The 16,668-nt window shown below is 32.8% G+C and overlaps 1 protein-coding gene, 1 non-coding gene and 1 pseudogene across 2 annotated transcripts; 1 reads left to right on the top strand and 2 right to left on the bottom strand.

The window, feature by feature from the left end:
* Positions 1 to 2,968: 2,968 nt before the first annotated feature.
* LOC108987636 (glycosyltransferase BC10-like) lies at positions 2,969 to 8,390 on the bottom strand. The gene is made up of 11 exons (XM_018960571.2): positions 8,261 to 8,390; positions 7,521 to 7,921; positions 6,660 to 6,758; positions 6,446 to 6,546; positions 6,272 to 6,343; positions 6,040 to 6,130; positions 5,169 to 5,249; positions 4,445 to 4,504; positions 4,213 to 4,335; positions 3,702 to 3,740; positions 2,969 to 3,243 (listed from the first exon to the last, which is right to left on the bottom strand). The coding sequence occupies exons 2-11, from the start codon at positions 7,890 to 7,892 to the stop codon at positions 3,109 to 3,111; spliced, it is 1,173 nt and encodes a 390-aa protein (XP_018816116.1). The 5' UTR covers positions 7,893 to 7,921; positions 8,261 to 8,390; the 3' UTR covers positions 2,969 to 3,108.
* A 3,660-nt stretch (positions 8,391 to 12,050) lies between these two features.
* On the top strand, positions 12,051 to 16,005 carry LOC118349277 (annotated as a pseudogene).
* A 465-nt stretch (positions 16,006 to 16,470) lies between these two features.
* On the bottom strand, positions 16,471 to 16,666 carry LOC118349334. Its single transcript, XR_004802307.1, has one exon. It is a non-coding gene; the product is annotated as a U2 spliceosomal RNA (small nuclear RNA).
* Positions 16,667 to 16,668: the final 2 nt, after the last annotated feature.

The raw sequence follows: 16,668 nt of genomic DNA, 5'->3' as shown, positions 1-16,668 counted from the left end.
TAAAAAATTTTATATAAAAATAAAATTAAAAAAAATACGTAAAAAAAATACATTATACAGCCAGCGGTAGCCAGCGGTGGCTCTATCTTTATTCTTCGGTTATTTCGGTGACTTCTACTCAAGACCAAGTTGACTTTTGTTTTTTTCCCTCCTCAACTCCTAGCATATTGCTACCTGCTGCCAATTCAGCTTCTGCTTCGGAGAGATCAAGTACATAGGCACTAAACTCTCGTTGATATGGTCAAATCTAAATAAAGTCACTGACATGAAAATATGTTTCATAGCTCATTTGAATTATCAATTCATCTTACAGTCGCTCTTCGGAACAGACGGGCTGCTCTTTAGGGGTAAACAACCTCCAATCACAGTAAGACACGTAGATGATTTCATAAATTGTAAAATACACCATTTTCCATCTGATTACACTCCTTCCCCTTCCCTTTCACTTTCCATTTCACTTTTCAGATTTCACTCGTTCGTTCACCCCTTTCCATCATCTTCCTCCATCGCCATTCATTCCAGAGCTTTCGCCGCCGCCAACCCTTTTCCATCATCTTCCTCCATCGCCATTGATTATGTCCAGCTGTATTAAGAAATTGTAGCTTTTACAAGTAGGTTTTACAAGGAAAAGAAACTTAGAATTGTGTAAATTTTCTATGAAATATTACATCAAACACATGATGCCATAATCAAAACAAGCACTGTAAGCTTAAAATTCATCACCCAAGCACTGCCATAATCAAAACAAGCTCAAAATAATCAAGGAACTGATCGGGATGATGTTAATGGCAAAAAAATCTCAAAAATCATACCCCCAATAATCCAACTTGCAAAATATGGGGATCGCGAAATAGCCGTCGATGGGGGTCGCGAAATCAGTCGGTCGATGGGGGTCGCGAAATCAGGCCGTCAATGGGGTCGCGAAATCAGTCCGTCGATGGGGGTCGCGAAATCAGTCCGTCGATGGGGCTCCTCAAATCAGTTCGTCGCGGCTCGGCATTTGCTGGGTAAGCTTAAGGTGGAAGACGAAGGGGGACGGAACGAAGGGTGCTGGAAGACGAAGGAAACCGAAGGCGGTGAACTTCTTCTGCTGTGAACGAAATCGCTGGGAGAGGAAGAAGACGAATGGGTCTGCAGATTTCACTGGTCAATTTCGTTCGTTTCAGAGTCTTTTGTCCCTTTTGATCTTCTATTGGGTGGGTGCACGATAACTAAATTGGGTGTCTTACGTGGAGAGTTATTATTGGGGGCTGTTATGTTGGGGGGAACAGACCGACCGGCCTGAAGGTATTCCCTTCATTATAATTTTTTTAATTTTAATATCAAATATAATAAATAATTTAATTTTTAAAATTCTAAAATAATAATATTAAAAAATAATATTCTAACAATATTTTATCAACTCAATTTAATTCAATTCAATTTAACATATAAACGTATTCTTAGATTAGACAAATTCATTTAAGAATAACTTTCAATTATAGTAAATTGAAGCTTTGGTCATATTTGAATATGTACTGTAGCTCGATTAAAGTAATTGTTTATTATTATTTTGTCTCTTTCTTCTTTATTTTCTCTTTCTATCAAAGTCTGTTGTTTTTTCCTTCTTTCGTTTTTGCTTCTTTGCTCTACTCTCATGAAATAGACTGCCCGATTGAACATCACCACGTTTATGATTATTAACATCACCACGTTTATGATTATTAATATTAAATGATCATTAAAAATATGATTTTTTAATTAATAATTTAATTAAAATATAATTATTAATTAACATATAATCGATAGAATAATAAAATATGATAAAAATAAATAATTTTAAACATTTTAAAAAATATTAATTTAATATTATATAAATAATGAATAAATAATCTAATGTGGAGATTGAATGTGAATATAATAGGTAAAAACAAATTCATATCATATTAGTTAAAAATTGGATTTGACTTTGACTATTACAATGAGAATGCTCTAAGGTTTTTTATGATTTGGCTTTAAATAGTAAGATGAGATGATATGACTTTTTATGAAAGTTGAATAAAATATTGTTACAATATTATTTTTAATATTATTATTGTTTTGATATTTGAAAAAATTAAGTTATTTATTATATTTTTTGTGAGAATTTTAAAAAATTGTAATGATGAGATGAAACACTTTCGTAATGATAATAAACAATTCAATTTTTTCAAATTCTAAAATAATAATAATAATAATAAAATACTCTAACAATATTTTATCATCTCAACTCAACTCAACTCAACATTCAAACGCACTCTAAGATAAAATAAGATGAGATAACAAATTTATAAATGATAATGAAATGGTTTGTAAATAATAATAAAATAATGTAAGTTCAAGTTTTTATTAAGTTTTGAAAAAAGAAAAAAAAAATAAAAATATTATAAAGTTAAAGTAAATATTATAAAGTTAACTCAGATTTTAATTCATGCCATTTCTTATGATATTAGTTTATTTTCCTATATATGACATTTGAGTTTTTATAATTAAATAATTTTTATCCGTTTAACGGCGGTCCAAGTACTCCAACCACGACAAGCATGAGAGAAAAGATTGACTATTCGATGAAGAAACCCACAAGGGAGTGGATCTTGGCATATTTTAAGAAGAATTAAATTATAAAAAATTATAAAAAAAAATAAAATTATAATATATAGTGTGTGAAAATAAGTAGCAAATCTCATTTTTTTAATTGACCTACTAAAAGTCTTCTTTTTCTTCAATTGAGCTGCACTTTTAAAGTCTAGGTTGGATACGAAGACCAGTAGCTTTTTAATATTATTATATAGTTTTTATTTTAATTTATTTTTATTAAACTAATTGAATTGTTCTACTTATTATTCATACATCACATATTTATTATATAAAAAATAAAAAAAATATAAAAATAAAAAAAATATAATGTGTGAAGTATGGAGATGATAAATAGAATTATTAAAAACTTAATCCTGTGAAGAATCTGATCGAAATATCTGGAAGGTTGATCACCTCACAATGTTTATCCAAACATTTTTATGTGATAACAGAGGTGAGGGCTGGAATCAAATGATGCCGACCCGACCAAATAATGACACTGATGGAGGAAAGTTAAGGTGTCGAACTTGTCGGGTTGGAGAAAATGTACATCAATTTACCCAAAGTTTCAGGATGGAATTTTCTGGCAAATAAAAAACAAGGCCGCTTCTTCCCATTCCATAAGCAAGGGGTGACCATTGCTCTTTTCTGCGGTGGGAAAATGAAAACAAATGGGTCAAGATCAGGAATATGGCTTAAGGTTCCATTTACTACAATGGACATTTATACCAAAAGAAAACAAATAAGATAAAAATCTGGCCTAAATCATTATCATCTTGAACGAATAACTAAAGAAAAATGTTATTCATGTTTTTTAATCATCATCTTTTCATCGGCTCCCGCGTATTATCAAATAATTAATAGATAGATTGAAAGAATACAATCATTTAATTTCGTTTTGACAGTTAGTTAAATTGAGATGAGATGAGTTGAGATAAAAATTAAAAATTAAATAAAATATTATTGATATATTATTTTTTAATATTATTATTATTTTATAATTTAAAAAAATTATAATAATTAAAAAAGGTGAGTTGAAATATTTCTCCTATTCAAATCGCATCAAAAAATAATAAATGATGATAAATAAAACTTTTCGAAAATACCTTTTCCTCGGACGTAAACTTTATGCTCTCATCCAAAGACTGAAATGGCCAACAAGATGTCGTCAGAACAATTGCAAGAGTAATCTAAAACCTAAATTCGGCCTAGTTTGGGTACGGACGCTGCTAGGTCCACACATAAATTCCACTGAAGGTGGCCAACGGAAAGAGTAAATTTGTTTTGTTTTTTTTTCATATATTTTTTTATATCTTTAAATATATATATTTTTTAAAAAATTCATAACATCATTTAAAAATACTTCATTAATCACTAAATAGAAAAAAAAAAAATTGGTGCTGCTTTCGGTGGCTTTCATCTGTGGATTAATTATTATCCTTTAAGTACATTATTATTTATTATTTTATTATTATTATTTATATATTTTTTATTATTATTTAATATTTTATAATTATTTTTTTATTATTATTCACAGAATAGCTGAGAACCTCGTTACCTAAACACAACCACCAGGAAAATCAAGTAAAGCAGAAGAAAAAGGTATAGGACACAAACTGCAATGTTCTTCAGAAGCTCGTAAGTAACGTCTGGAGCCATATATGTTTTGGGGTGCCAGTTCTCTTCGGACCAATCAACATGTGTTACAGACCAATTTGAAATGCCAGCAGGATCAGTCATCTATAAAGAACACAGAAACTGAGTGAAGTCATGGCAATAAGAAACACCGAAGATAGTTAAATTCAGATCTAGTCTTGGTTAGAAGATCATGGTCAGATGATACACTCACATGAAATAGAGTTGCAAAGTAATGCTCGTCTGAAAAACAGTACTGCCCATCCATATTTGGCTGAGAAAGTTAAAAGCATCAACATCAAGTTGTTAGCTTGCTTGGACTCTGATCCCCTTCTACAATGACGTGTGATATCAACAACAATATGAAAACAAATACAATATAATGCAGAATACATATAATATATGCCAAGAATAAAGCTTCCACAAAGCTGTCCAAGAACATCAATGACATTATATATATAAATATATATTTATATATATATATATATATATATATCTTGATTCCAGCATTTGCATGGAAGAACGTGTTAAATTGCAGGTACTGTCCAAAGATAGACATGGAAAATTTCCATGAAAACATTGAAGGAAGTTTCCATCCACTTCTTATCTAAACCCCTAGAGCAGCATAAAAGAGAAGAAAGATGAGAAAGAGGGAAACTACTTGAAGGAAGTTTTATGTGAAAACCATCCAGGATTCTAGATTTTAGAAGTAGCCATCTCTCGTAAACGTAAGGCGGTATGCAGTAATCATCTCGAGATCATTATGTTGTTAATTTACAACATGGTTAAATTTAATGAATAAAGACTTGCCAACTTAGATCAAGTCAACAATTAGATATGCAAGGCAAAACAGGAGCAAGCCCTACAGAAGACCGGGTTCTAAATCTAACTAGAAATAGCACAAGCAAAAAAGAAAATAATGGTTGGAAATGGATTACCCTGCAGTAAAGGCTGAATTTCCTGTAGTAAAAACTGTCAGATATAACCATTACAGCATGCTGCCGCTTCAGGGAGAACCACTGCAATACAAACATGATTCACAACCAATGATTTAAGAAATTGTTAATCGTCTGTGCCATCAATTCATATATCTGATTGAAGAACCAATTTTTATGCCAAAACCAAGCCATCATAGCATGTATTCTGCATCTGTCATTGAACACGAACATAAGACCCAATCCATAAATTATAAACTTCTGTATAGATTCTCTACTGATTTTCTTGAATAAAATTGTCAGCTGCAGCTCAAGACAAGCGCTAGGGCCTAGGAACTAGTGAGTTGCAAGTCAGAACACACAACCATGATGTCAGTACACTTTGATTCTAATCTATATTCATTCGAATACTCAAATTTATGTTCAGAAAAAGAAGTATCTAAACTTTTGCCATCGTGATCATGTAAAGGGAAAAACTTGAAGTTTAGTTCCTGATCATTGCTAACTAAGCTCATTCATTATATCACGTGTGTGTGTGTCTCTCTACACAGTATATGGGAAAAATGTCAGGCCAGCCTAAATTCAAAAGCTAGCGCGGATATCCCGAATGTAAATGTCCTAAAAGGCCTTGGGAGTTCATGCAGAGTAATTCTTTTCCACAAGGGAAGTTTGCCCTTTGGGTGGGAACAGGCAATTTAAAGCTGGGTGAGTTGCTGCATTCCAAAGGTATTGATAACTATTAAATAAGGGAGCCAATTATGATAGATAATTTCGGCCATTGCTTTCAAAATAAATAATAATTCTCTTCTGCAAACAAATGAATAATAAGCTTTAAGCATCTAATCCACTTCAGTACAAATTCATAATATCATACCTGTGAAGCCTTCCGGAAATCATCTATTTTAACCTCAGGAAACATACGCTCTGAATACCTGCCTACTCCGTTTGGGCCAGGATCCAAGATGCTGGAGAGGGAGATAGACAGAGAGGGATACAAACACAATAGAGATCATTGTGATATATATTAATTCAGCAGACAGAATAGTATCAATGTTATTAACAACTGTTCAGAGGTTCCCTTTCACAAACTATTATAGATTGCTTACCAGTCAATAAAGCTGACATTTGTATATATCAGATAGTGATACACATATTGGAAGCCATGCAGGGGTATACAACTTAAAAAAGATAACAAAAGAAAAAAGGAATTAGACAAATCCAAGAAAAATATCACGCATGATTTCAAAAGGGTAGAAACACAAATCTGATAATTAAATCACCTTTCAGACAGTAGTACAAACTGCTGGTTATCAGGGTCTAGGAGTGCATTTGCCAAAAGCCTCTTCTCTGCATCAACCATGGAGATTTTTCCCCAGACCACCTGCAACAACATGGCTCAATATATCAACTTAAAGATCTGGTTTGATGAATGAAAAAATATTATTCTTATTGTACTAGTTTTATTAGTGATTTAAATAACATGGCTCCATTTACCTTCTCACTCCGAATGTCCCGGCCCTCGAAATAGGGGCTAACATGCACTGGTTTTTCATTAGATGAATGTACATAAACAGAGAATCTGCCCTCATGACCCTATGGAAAGAAATTAAACCATATTAATTTTGTTAAGGGGACAAAAACTACTTATATTACGTTGAGAAGAATATCAAGTTGCACTTGATATGCTGCAGGTAGAATTAGAAGTTCCTGCAGTCAATCTTTTAATGAATGAATGGTTGCATGCACCATCCACTTCTATGTATAATTCATCCCTCGATAAGCACATTAAACTAGTGAAATTTTAGAATTTGCAGATGTTTACCTCCTGAGGAAGTCGTTAACTGTAACCAGTCAATGCTATTACTATAGTTTCAGGCCTTTCATATACTTCAAAAGACTTCCCTTCAAGCTTAGTTTGTTTTTTGTATTTTTTTATACTTCAAGTTATAGTTGTTTGAATAATTATATACATACTTCTAGCAAAACTTTGGTTGTCTCATTCACTTTTTGGTGCCTTTTCTGTTCTATCATCACTTGATATCAACTAGAACATTCAACCAAGGATGGAAGTTCGGGTGTTTTCCCCTAGCTCGCTATAATGTCATGTCTACAGCAGAACGAGATTTAAGGATTTTCAAAATGAGAGGTTGGACTAAAACTTCAAGAAAAACTAGAGTTATTTCCATGTGAAAGAGTGTATTTTTGCAGGAAGTACTCTATAGAGAAAAAGGCAGGGAGATCCACGGGGTATATGTGATAGGATTCGAAAGCACAAACACGTGAGAAGCTATATGCATTAATTAGTGCAAGAATAAGCGAAACAAAATAATTGAAGAACACGAAACAAAGCCTTACACGGAAAAAGTTATCCCAGATCTCCTCGAAAGGTAATGAACCTGAAGCCAGAAACATGAAAGCAATTTTTGGGTTTTTTGATTGAATAGGTGGTATCTTCAAAATTTCTTTTAATACAACTTGAGCCGCAATCTGATCATGAATTAATTCCTGTGAAGGATGCTGTTCCAGCACAGCACAACCACCAGAAGAAAAGACAGAGCATGCAATTGAGTTTCTTGGTGGGTGAATATAGACACCAAGCAGAAAAATGCCCGCCAAAGAAACCAAGACAATAGTCCATGTTGAAATTCGCCTCATCATACGTAATCTCTGTCTTGACCCAGACACTGTGTCTCCTATGCTTGGGCGCATTGCAGAAACTTTCTTCATTTTATGTTGATGGGATTATAAGTTTATAACTGCATCCAAGAGCATCTTTCAAATTCTTTAGTGTACCATGGAAAGACGAATGCTTTCCAACAGCAACTTCTCCCAAAACAAGATTAAGCAGAGTAATGCAACAGCGATCCGAAGTTTCGACAAACAACTTGTAAACTGTATTACAGCTAGTACGAGGTTTTATTCATTAATTTAGTAAAATTAACAATGTATGTGCATGTCTACACGTGAAAGGATTTTCGCTGATCACAGCCGAAGGTTTAATCTTATGCAATTTCTAGATAAAATGAGTAAAAGAGAACAAAAATCACCATTCATTAAAAAAAATCTATGAAGAAAAAAGGGCAGAAAATATATACCACCCCTGCGGATCACACCTGCTTTTGCAGCGCTGGCAACCACGTACTATAACCTACTCTATCAACCCTTGAAACGCAGAGAAAGACGAAACGAAAAGAAAGATATGAAGAAAATGAAGATTTTCACACCTTTTTTTTTCCCCAATTGTTGCGTCCTCATGAATGAATTCAAGGTATGAAAATAGTTCTAATATATACACAATTATGGTGTTAACATAGATAGATTGCAAATGGTATGTTATAAAAGGAGAGAAATTGAATAATGGATTCACTTATTAAATGATGTTTCCTTGTACAGCAGAAATCTTCCTTAATGCACCTCATATTTTTAGTTGTGTACACAACCGACAATTAATGTCAACATTCAAATAGATTCCCAGAGTGCAGATAACGTGCGTCAACATTCAATTCTTTCGTTGTGCAGCAAATGTTTTTCATGCGTAGCAGATAGTGTTAACAAAGAACAGAACGGTAAAAGTATGTAATTACTGCCTAATCGTTTTTAAAATGATTGAAATTTATTATTAAAAAATTAATTTTTTTATACGAATTAAATATTTTATTTTTTATTTTTTAAAATAATTACGCGACAGTTATACAATTTACGATTATAATTATCTTTTATCTTTTATTAACTAGACACGTAAGTCCAATCTATTATTATTTTTTTTTAACCTTTTTCAAATTCAAGCTCAACTAGCTGGCCGGTTTGATTCAAAAATTACTCTAATTTATCTTATCATATTATTATAATTTTTTTAGATTTTTATACAAAATATAATAAATAATTAAACTTTTTAAAATTTTTAAAATAATAAAAAAATAAAATTATAATAATATTTTATTTTACTTTTATCTAAAATCCACTTATCTCATCTCACTATCCAAACCTCGCTTTAAAGCATTATATTAGCCAAATATTTTTTTATTTTAAAATTTAACTAATATCATCCACGTTTACACATAAATTAGTCAAAATGATTTCATATGAGTTACACTAGTTCTATCGTTATGAAATGTACTTTAAAAAGTCTATATGTATTTTTTTTATTATATTTCGCTTCCCGCGGCTCTTCTTCTTCCCTCTTTCTCCTAACTCTACCCGTTGTTGGACCAAGCCGGTTATTGATCGCGTCGTCATCATTGTCCTCGACGCCCTCAGGTACTATCAAGTATCAACCCCTCTTTGTTTCTTTCTTTTCCTTTAGATTTTAGATTTTTTTCCTTTTAGGTTTGATTTCGTCGCTCCCAGTACGTTTTTCGAAGGTCAGAATTTTTTTACTGCTTCGGTTTATCTTGCAAGACTTGAGGTTTTTATGTTTAGTTGGCTTAAAACTGTGAGTGGTTGATATTGATTGAGTGCGTGTAAATGTCAGTGTCGAAGCCATGGATGGACAAGTTACGAGTGATTCAGAAGCTGGCTTCTGAGCGAGGATCTTCGGCTAGGATTGTCAAGGCTTTAGCAGATCCACCAGGCACCAGCCTGTGTTTGCAGCGTTTGAAAGTGAGATTTTTTTTTTAACTTTTTTTTTTTTTAATGGTTTTATCATTTATGTGCCTTTTTAAATTTTTTTCTGTGCATTCATTGTTATTATTATGTTTCATGAAAGAAATATAAATAATAAAAAATAATAAAATTTTATTATTATTGAAAATATAATAACTAATCCAATGTAAATTTTAAGAGTTAAATGATTGGCTCAAAATTAAAAAATTACATATTTTTCAAATTTTGAATATTGGAATGACCAATCCAATGCCAATGTTTTATAGCATGAGAAATAATTAATTAATTTTTGATACTTTATTAAAAGAGTACTGTTATATCTACAAAAAAAATTATACAAAATAATCTCACAAATTAACGTAGTTTTATCTGATCTGTTATATCTATTTTATAACAAAAGTAATTTTACAATCTGACGAACCACATCAAATCATATCAGTTTGTAGATTCCTTTTGTATAATCACTTTGTGGCTAAAATATTTATCTTATTAAAAATAATATTAATTTTACATTACTACTATCTTGTTAGAGGGTAAATACACTAGGCCCAGATCAATATCCATTAAGTCCAAATCCTCGTCGGGGAGCTAAAGAAGATGAGAGAAAATTGATAAGGCCAGGAAAAAGAAAGAGAGAGAAAGAAAATACAATGAGAGGACAAAGAAAAGCAAGTGATAAAAAAAAGGAAGTGATGATAAAAGAGAGAGATTAAATTAGAGGAAAGCAAGTCAGACATGCAAAGTATAAGTGACATAAAATTGATTTCCTCACCTATCATTGACAGGGTCACAATAGAAGGGATCTGAGATCTGAGGGACAATGGGTAATCATAATGAGAACACATAGGTCATCTTAAACCTCAGAACAAAAGTTCTAAGATATTATATTATCCAGAAAAGAGGTATTCGACTTTCATTATACATAGAGAAATGAGAAATCATGAGAGAGTATAAAACACTCATATTATAGTAAATTTGCTCTCCAAACGATCCGTGGACATAAGTCTTGTGTTGAACTACGTAAATTTGTGTGTCTTCATCTCTATTTACATTATCCGTATTTATTTTCTATTCACTACTATGGATGTACTTGTTGGCACCATACCATTGTTGTGGACCAACATCGTGGGTTTCAGACGACATTGATCGAGGTTCAGGTCACCACTGTGAGCTAAGAATAACTATTTCTCTCATTCTGACTTGTTTTACGAGTTTTGACATTAACATATATATTTAAAATAGGGTTGTAAATTTATATTTTTCTTGACTAAATTGAGATTGAATTTATTTTTAATCTAAAAACTTTAATTAGTTGATTTAAAATAATTCTGACTTTATTTAAAAAATAAAAAATTGAATAAAATAGAAAATGAATAAAACAATTTGGATACTGCATCATTTGGGAGGCCTTTATATTACTGAGCTTTGCTAGGTAGCACCAAACCGTCGTACGACGCTGGATTTTTTTTTATTGAAAATAAAAATAAAAATAAAAATTTAAGAAAAGAATAAGGTATTTTATCTCACGAAAATTATTTTAGTCTTTAATTCGCACCATTTTATTAAAAGAATGTCTTACATGTTAGTATTGGTATGTAATTTAATATGTAAACTCGCTTACAAGAAGATTTTTTCATATTATTAATGTCTTTATTTTACTTCATTCAATCGAAGTTAGCAAACTCTTAATACAAAGTTTTCACCTAAAATAAATTAGAAAATAATTAATTTTTTATGTATTTAGAGAAAAAAAAATTATTTATCTAAAAATTACATAAAAATCTTAGATGAAAAGACTATCGGCAATTCTCTTTCGAAGCATTAAAAACTAAAATGGAGGCTTAGAGGAATATATACGTGTGTGATCCCTGGAAAAATAACCTACTCCCCATCTTACAAATTTTAGGAATATTTTTCCTTCCATTAATCCAAACATCTTTTAAATTAAAAAAATATCTCTTAATTTTTTCATCATTCAAATCAAAACATAAAAATTAATAAGCGCTATAAAATAAAATAAAAATAGGTAAATAAATTATCAAAATACTTATATTGCTCTAAGATTTTGTGATTTAAGTAATTAAAATATATCATATCATGCATTATAAATTATAAGAGCTAAAATGATTCATGAATATCGTTATTCGTTATTATTCAAAAATCCGTGTACGAAATCGATGTAAACGACCAAAATCCACGAGATAAGGCAAAAAGTCAGGTTTGACTACATGGCAAAATAAATTACAGTATTTCAATCGCCGGTGGGTCCTCTTGTCGATTTCAATGCCTACGTACGAAAAAATCTGGAACCTCTTGCCTGCAAGTTTCTCTTCAACTCTATTACCATCCTCATTCGGAGGCGTCAAGCATTCAAAACCTAAACTTCTAAAGTCTTGCTCACTTCCCTCCAACCCACCTCCTTTAGTTTCATTTCCTTATCGACACCGCCACCGCAAAACGTTGAGAATTTCGGCCTCTGTGTCGGTCTCCAACCCGGAGGTGCGGACCGGTCCCGATGATCTTGTTGCGTCTATCCTCTCCTAGGTATTTCCATTTCCATTTTCTCAGTCTGTGATTTTTATATTGTTTTTTTATGTTCCTAAACTTTCTTTGTACCCAAATGAAGAAAGCGAGAATCAGAGCCGGTTTTATGTTTAACATTGCTGCCGGTAAAATTTCAAGTATTGTGGCTGGAATATTGCTGAAATCTAACGAATTTTATCGTTTGGGTCATTGTATAAGGTATGGCAGGCTAACATTTGTCCCAGGTGGCTCTTTTATAATAAAATGTAGTATACAAGAATTTTTCCCAAGCAAATAGTAGAGGAATGGAAGTTATTGAGGACAGTTGATAGTGGTTTCCAATCTTATTTGTATATGAAATTATTTGGACTCATGTGCATGCAAATTTGAGGGTTTGAATTTATCAAGAACCATTTCGACTGAGGAAGCCTCGAGTCCTTCTTCCTAGACACTCAAAGAAACTGGATGATACATACTCCAGCTGATATGGGATGTCTATTGAAGGGCTTTAATCCTTTCTCCCCCTCTCGGCCTCTTGGGCCGTGTCATGGGCCCAGACAATAGCCTGGCCCATGAACCTTGAACCTCGACATACAGATCCACAGAGAGGATAACCACCCCAGAAACCTCGGGAGAGAGGTTATCAGTATGTTATCCTTAGTAAGTGAAGTTTCCATATCTCATGACTTGAAAAATGAAGGATTAGGCGGTTATCACGTCAAATAGAAGATGTCATAAGCTCTATTTATATCGTCCAGGCATGACCATGAGATTATCTTTTTCACACTAAGGAAATAGCCATATTATACTGACTTAGGCATCGTAGACGTTCCCACGAACCGCCAAGACCTGTCTCTCTTTGGTTGTAGGTGATCGTGTGGGAGGAGCTACGAAACACGTCCATAACATCTATTTGTGTAGATGCAAGAGTTTGGCTAGGATTAGGTGACTAAGTTGATAAATTTGTATAGCACTAGGTGACTAAGATAATAGACTTTATTTTATGTTCGATTTTCTAATTTGGATGAATGTAAAACACTTTGAGTTTATCTTAAGTTATTTTGATTTTATTTAGAGGTTGTTAGGAAGTGTTTTAGATAAGTCAAAACAGTAGAATTCAAGTTCCAAGAGTTTTGATCTTTTCCAAAGATGAGTCTAAATGGGAAATTGCTACTGTTGAGAAGATAAGTTCCAGGTGTCAGAATCCGTCAGCAGAGTTTTACTGTGACTTGGAAACTGCTTTCAGAAATATATTTAAATTGTCCTATTGATTAGGAACTGTAGAGATTTCGTCCTTGGAGATTTTGGAGTGCCATTCCAAGTGCTTAGTGTGAGAAAGAATTTTCTAGTTATTTTTCTGTCATCAAGTGTAATTGTGCTCCATGTTGGAGATTGAGTGATCGCGATTCAGCAGCTAGAGTTTCAAGAGAAAAGTCAATGTTTGAAGATCGTCAGAGATTCTGGCTGCACTAAGGTAGAGGCAAACAGGTCGTTTGTCGTGTCAAGTAAGAGAGTCAATTGAAAAAGGTTTTGTAATTGAGACTTACTTGTACTTGATTTTCAAATGATAAAATTGACTTTTCTTTTATGGGTTTGACTGCCCTGTAACGTTTTATCTTTAAAGAGTTCTTTAAAGGATTTCACTTCGTTACCAATCTTGGTGTTATGCAATTAATTTATTTTATATTATTGTTTGTTTGGTTATTAAATAATTGCATGATTAACGACTAACCAATTTGTTGAGTGAATTGGTAGATCCTTATGTTACCATACAGGGATATTTGAGTAATTTTAATTTTAATCCTGAATAACATAACCTCCCTGAAATTCTCATAGATGTCTATTTTGTCAAAATTATAGTGTTCAAAGGAGTGGAATGTGGTTGGTGTGGGTTGTGCGAAGAAATAGAGGAAATCTGTTGACATTTCTGCCACTTGTGAGAGTTTGGTTGATCCTGATTCCTGATCACAGATAGTGATGTTATTTTGATCACTTATATTAGTTCCCACAGAACACATAATTCGTACACGAAGTATGCGAATAACATGAACATTGAAGAGGAGTTGACGTGCGTGGGTATAACCATGGAAGCAATTATCGAAAATGGGATTATCAGTTCTAAAGGAAGACTTGGGTAACATGGCAAATAAGCATATCATGGCAGATAATTAATACTCAGTTATCTATGTTGTGTTGTATGTCTTTAAATTGTCAATGTGGTAGAAGTAAGGTAGGCTTCAGACTTGACTTGTATTGTGGTGGTCTCCTACCCATGGTTTATAAATACCCAACAGCTATTGAAACATAAGTTATTATATCTCTGAATTAGGTCACACAAACAGATTGAGGAGTTTTGCTGAAAAATGAAGAACATAAAGAGGTAGCTGCAGTGGTCAAAGAATTGCAGAAATATTGGCGTTAATGAGCCTGTGAAATGTCCTCTCATATTTGGTGGTAAAAATAAAACCTGTATTTCTCCTCAACCATCTGATTGATTCCTAGAGCTTCAAGTCTTCATGCATACTGGGTTGGATCCTCTTTTTCTTCATATATTAGATTAGCTTTCTTTTCTTTTTTCTTTCCAATAAAACTATTTAGTTGATAAAATAAGTTTCATGATAATATTGCCAATACTTTTGAGACAATGTATCTTGTTTCATGCAATGAACTCCAGCTGAATGGCATCTTCTTTGATTTAAAAGAAATAGGATCGAGGGCCACGTTGTGAGTTCAAGAGCTATTGGATGCTTCTGTAACTTATCAATCTTAAAACAATTAACCATTCCATTACGTTTCTATTGGTCTTCACCCATCGACAAGGTGCATGAGATATGTACAATGCTGCCTAAACAGGAAGTTTGGACCAGCTTGTAGATGTTTTCTCCTACCTGGTATTTGCAATTAGTGACTGGAGATGTCAAAATGTCCTAAATTCTTTTGACTAAATAATGGTACAATCTTTTGTTTTGTGGCCATCATTAACAGGGTACCCTCCCTGTCAGTCAAGCTACTTGGGAGTTTTGCTTCTTTGCACCTTGCTGTCACTTAACTTCTAAGTTGTTAATTATTGTCTATTCTGTTATGGGTTGATAATATAAGTTCTTTTCAGAGTGGGATGTCGTTTACTGCTCAGTTCCAACATCACCTGGGGGTGGCTACAAGGAAATGATACAGGTTGTTGAAGCACCTGAAACTGTCAGGATCAAGGTCTCCTTTTCTGCTTTTGGGTTTCTGGATGGGGAGCTCTCTTCGACAGGTAATGCCATCAACAATTTTATTGCATGCAATGAAAAAACCATGCTCTTGCACCATAGTGCGCATGTCTGAATTTAGGCAGAGGATCTTGCTCTATTAAAGTCTGGATATTCACTTTGACAAAAAAGAAGTGAATGTCTTATATAAAATAGATGTTTGTGCTGAATTTCTATCTTCAAATTTACATGGACAGGGACACTGACGGCTCTTGATGATAAATGGACGAGTTGTGTTTGAGCCACCTGAACCGAAGATAGGAGCACTGGAATTCAGATACAGCGGTCAGAGTGAGGTTAAACGTACATAGATGTCAAGATAAGGCTTGGGAAGGGCTCTATTTGTTTTCCAGAGGCGCAATTAAACTGGCCTGCCTTAAAGGCCCATCACGTGTATAACAGTTTTTCTTTCACTGCCTTAAATGTGTTATATAAGGCAGTGAAAATCAATAAATTAAAAAAGAATAAACCAAAAAAATTAAGTAAAAAAAAAAATCTGATGTGAAGAGATAATGAGTAGAAAGCTAATATCAAAATAAATGTAAACAGCGTCCATGTTTTTAAGGAATTTAACATAAAAAATATTTTTTTTTGAGAGTCTCGTAACAACTACAATATTTTAATGAGCTTTGTTACACAATCTCTACCACACTTTACACTTTTTTAAATTTTTTAAATTTTTAATATTTTTTTAAATTTTTTTTTTTTAAGTTTATTCTTTTTAAATTATTTCAAATTTTTTATTCATATAATAAATATTTAATAAAAAAAATAATAAAAATTAAAAATAATGTAAAATGTAAAAATTGTGTGAATAGTAAGAGATTGAGTAAATTTTTTATATTTTAATACCCCAACCGCTTTGTAGTGTATATCGTGTTTTCCATGGCCCCGTTCTGTGGCCTGCTAAATATTTTAACTGGGATTGGGTGGGGTGCGCCAAGCCCGTACAATAGTGCAACGCATGGGCGACGCGCAAAGACCCCAGTAGCAAGCTACAGTGATGGGCCTTTCCCCTGAAAAAATTAATTTAATATCGTGTGATCCGATGGACCACGTATCAGATATTAAACTGATAAGAACAGATACTACACTTGATCTTAGCCAAAAGGCCGAGAAAGGTATGC

Source organism: Juglans regia, chromosome 8 (genome assembly GCF_001411555.2).
Source record: "Juglans regia cultivar Chandler chromosome 8, Walnut 2.0, whole genome shotgun sequence".
Lineage (NCBI taxonomy): Eukaryota > Viridiplantae > Streptophyta > Magnoliopsida > Fagales > Juglandaceae > Juglans > Juglans regia.
This window is presented reverse-complemented; position numbering and strand designations above follow the sequence as displayed.

What these genes read in the sequence shown, in the direction of transcription:
- LOC108987636 (XM_018960571.2), bottom strand. Translation starts at nt 7,892, where the DNA reads ATGAAGAAAGTTTCTGCAATGCGCCCAAGCATAGGAGACACAGTGTCT. An exon ending in GGGACATTCGGAGTGAGAAG is followed by an intron (nt 6,547 to 6,659) that starts GTAAATGGAGCC and finishes ATGTTGTTGCAG; the next exon opens with GTGGTCTGGGGAAAAATCTC. An exon ending in AGTTTACGTCCGAGGAAAAG is followed by an intron (nt 3,244 to 3,701) that starts GTATTTTCGAAA and finishes TTCCCACCGCAG; the next exon opens with AAAAGAGCAATGGTCACCCC.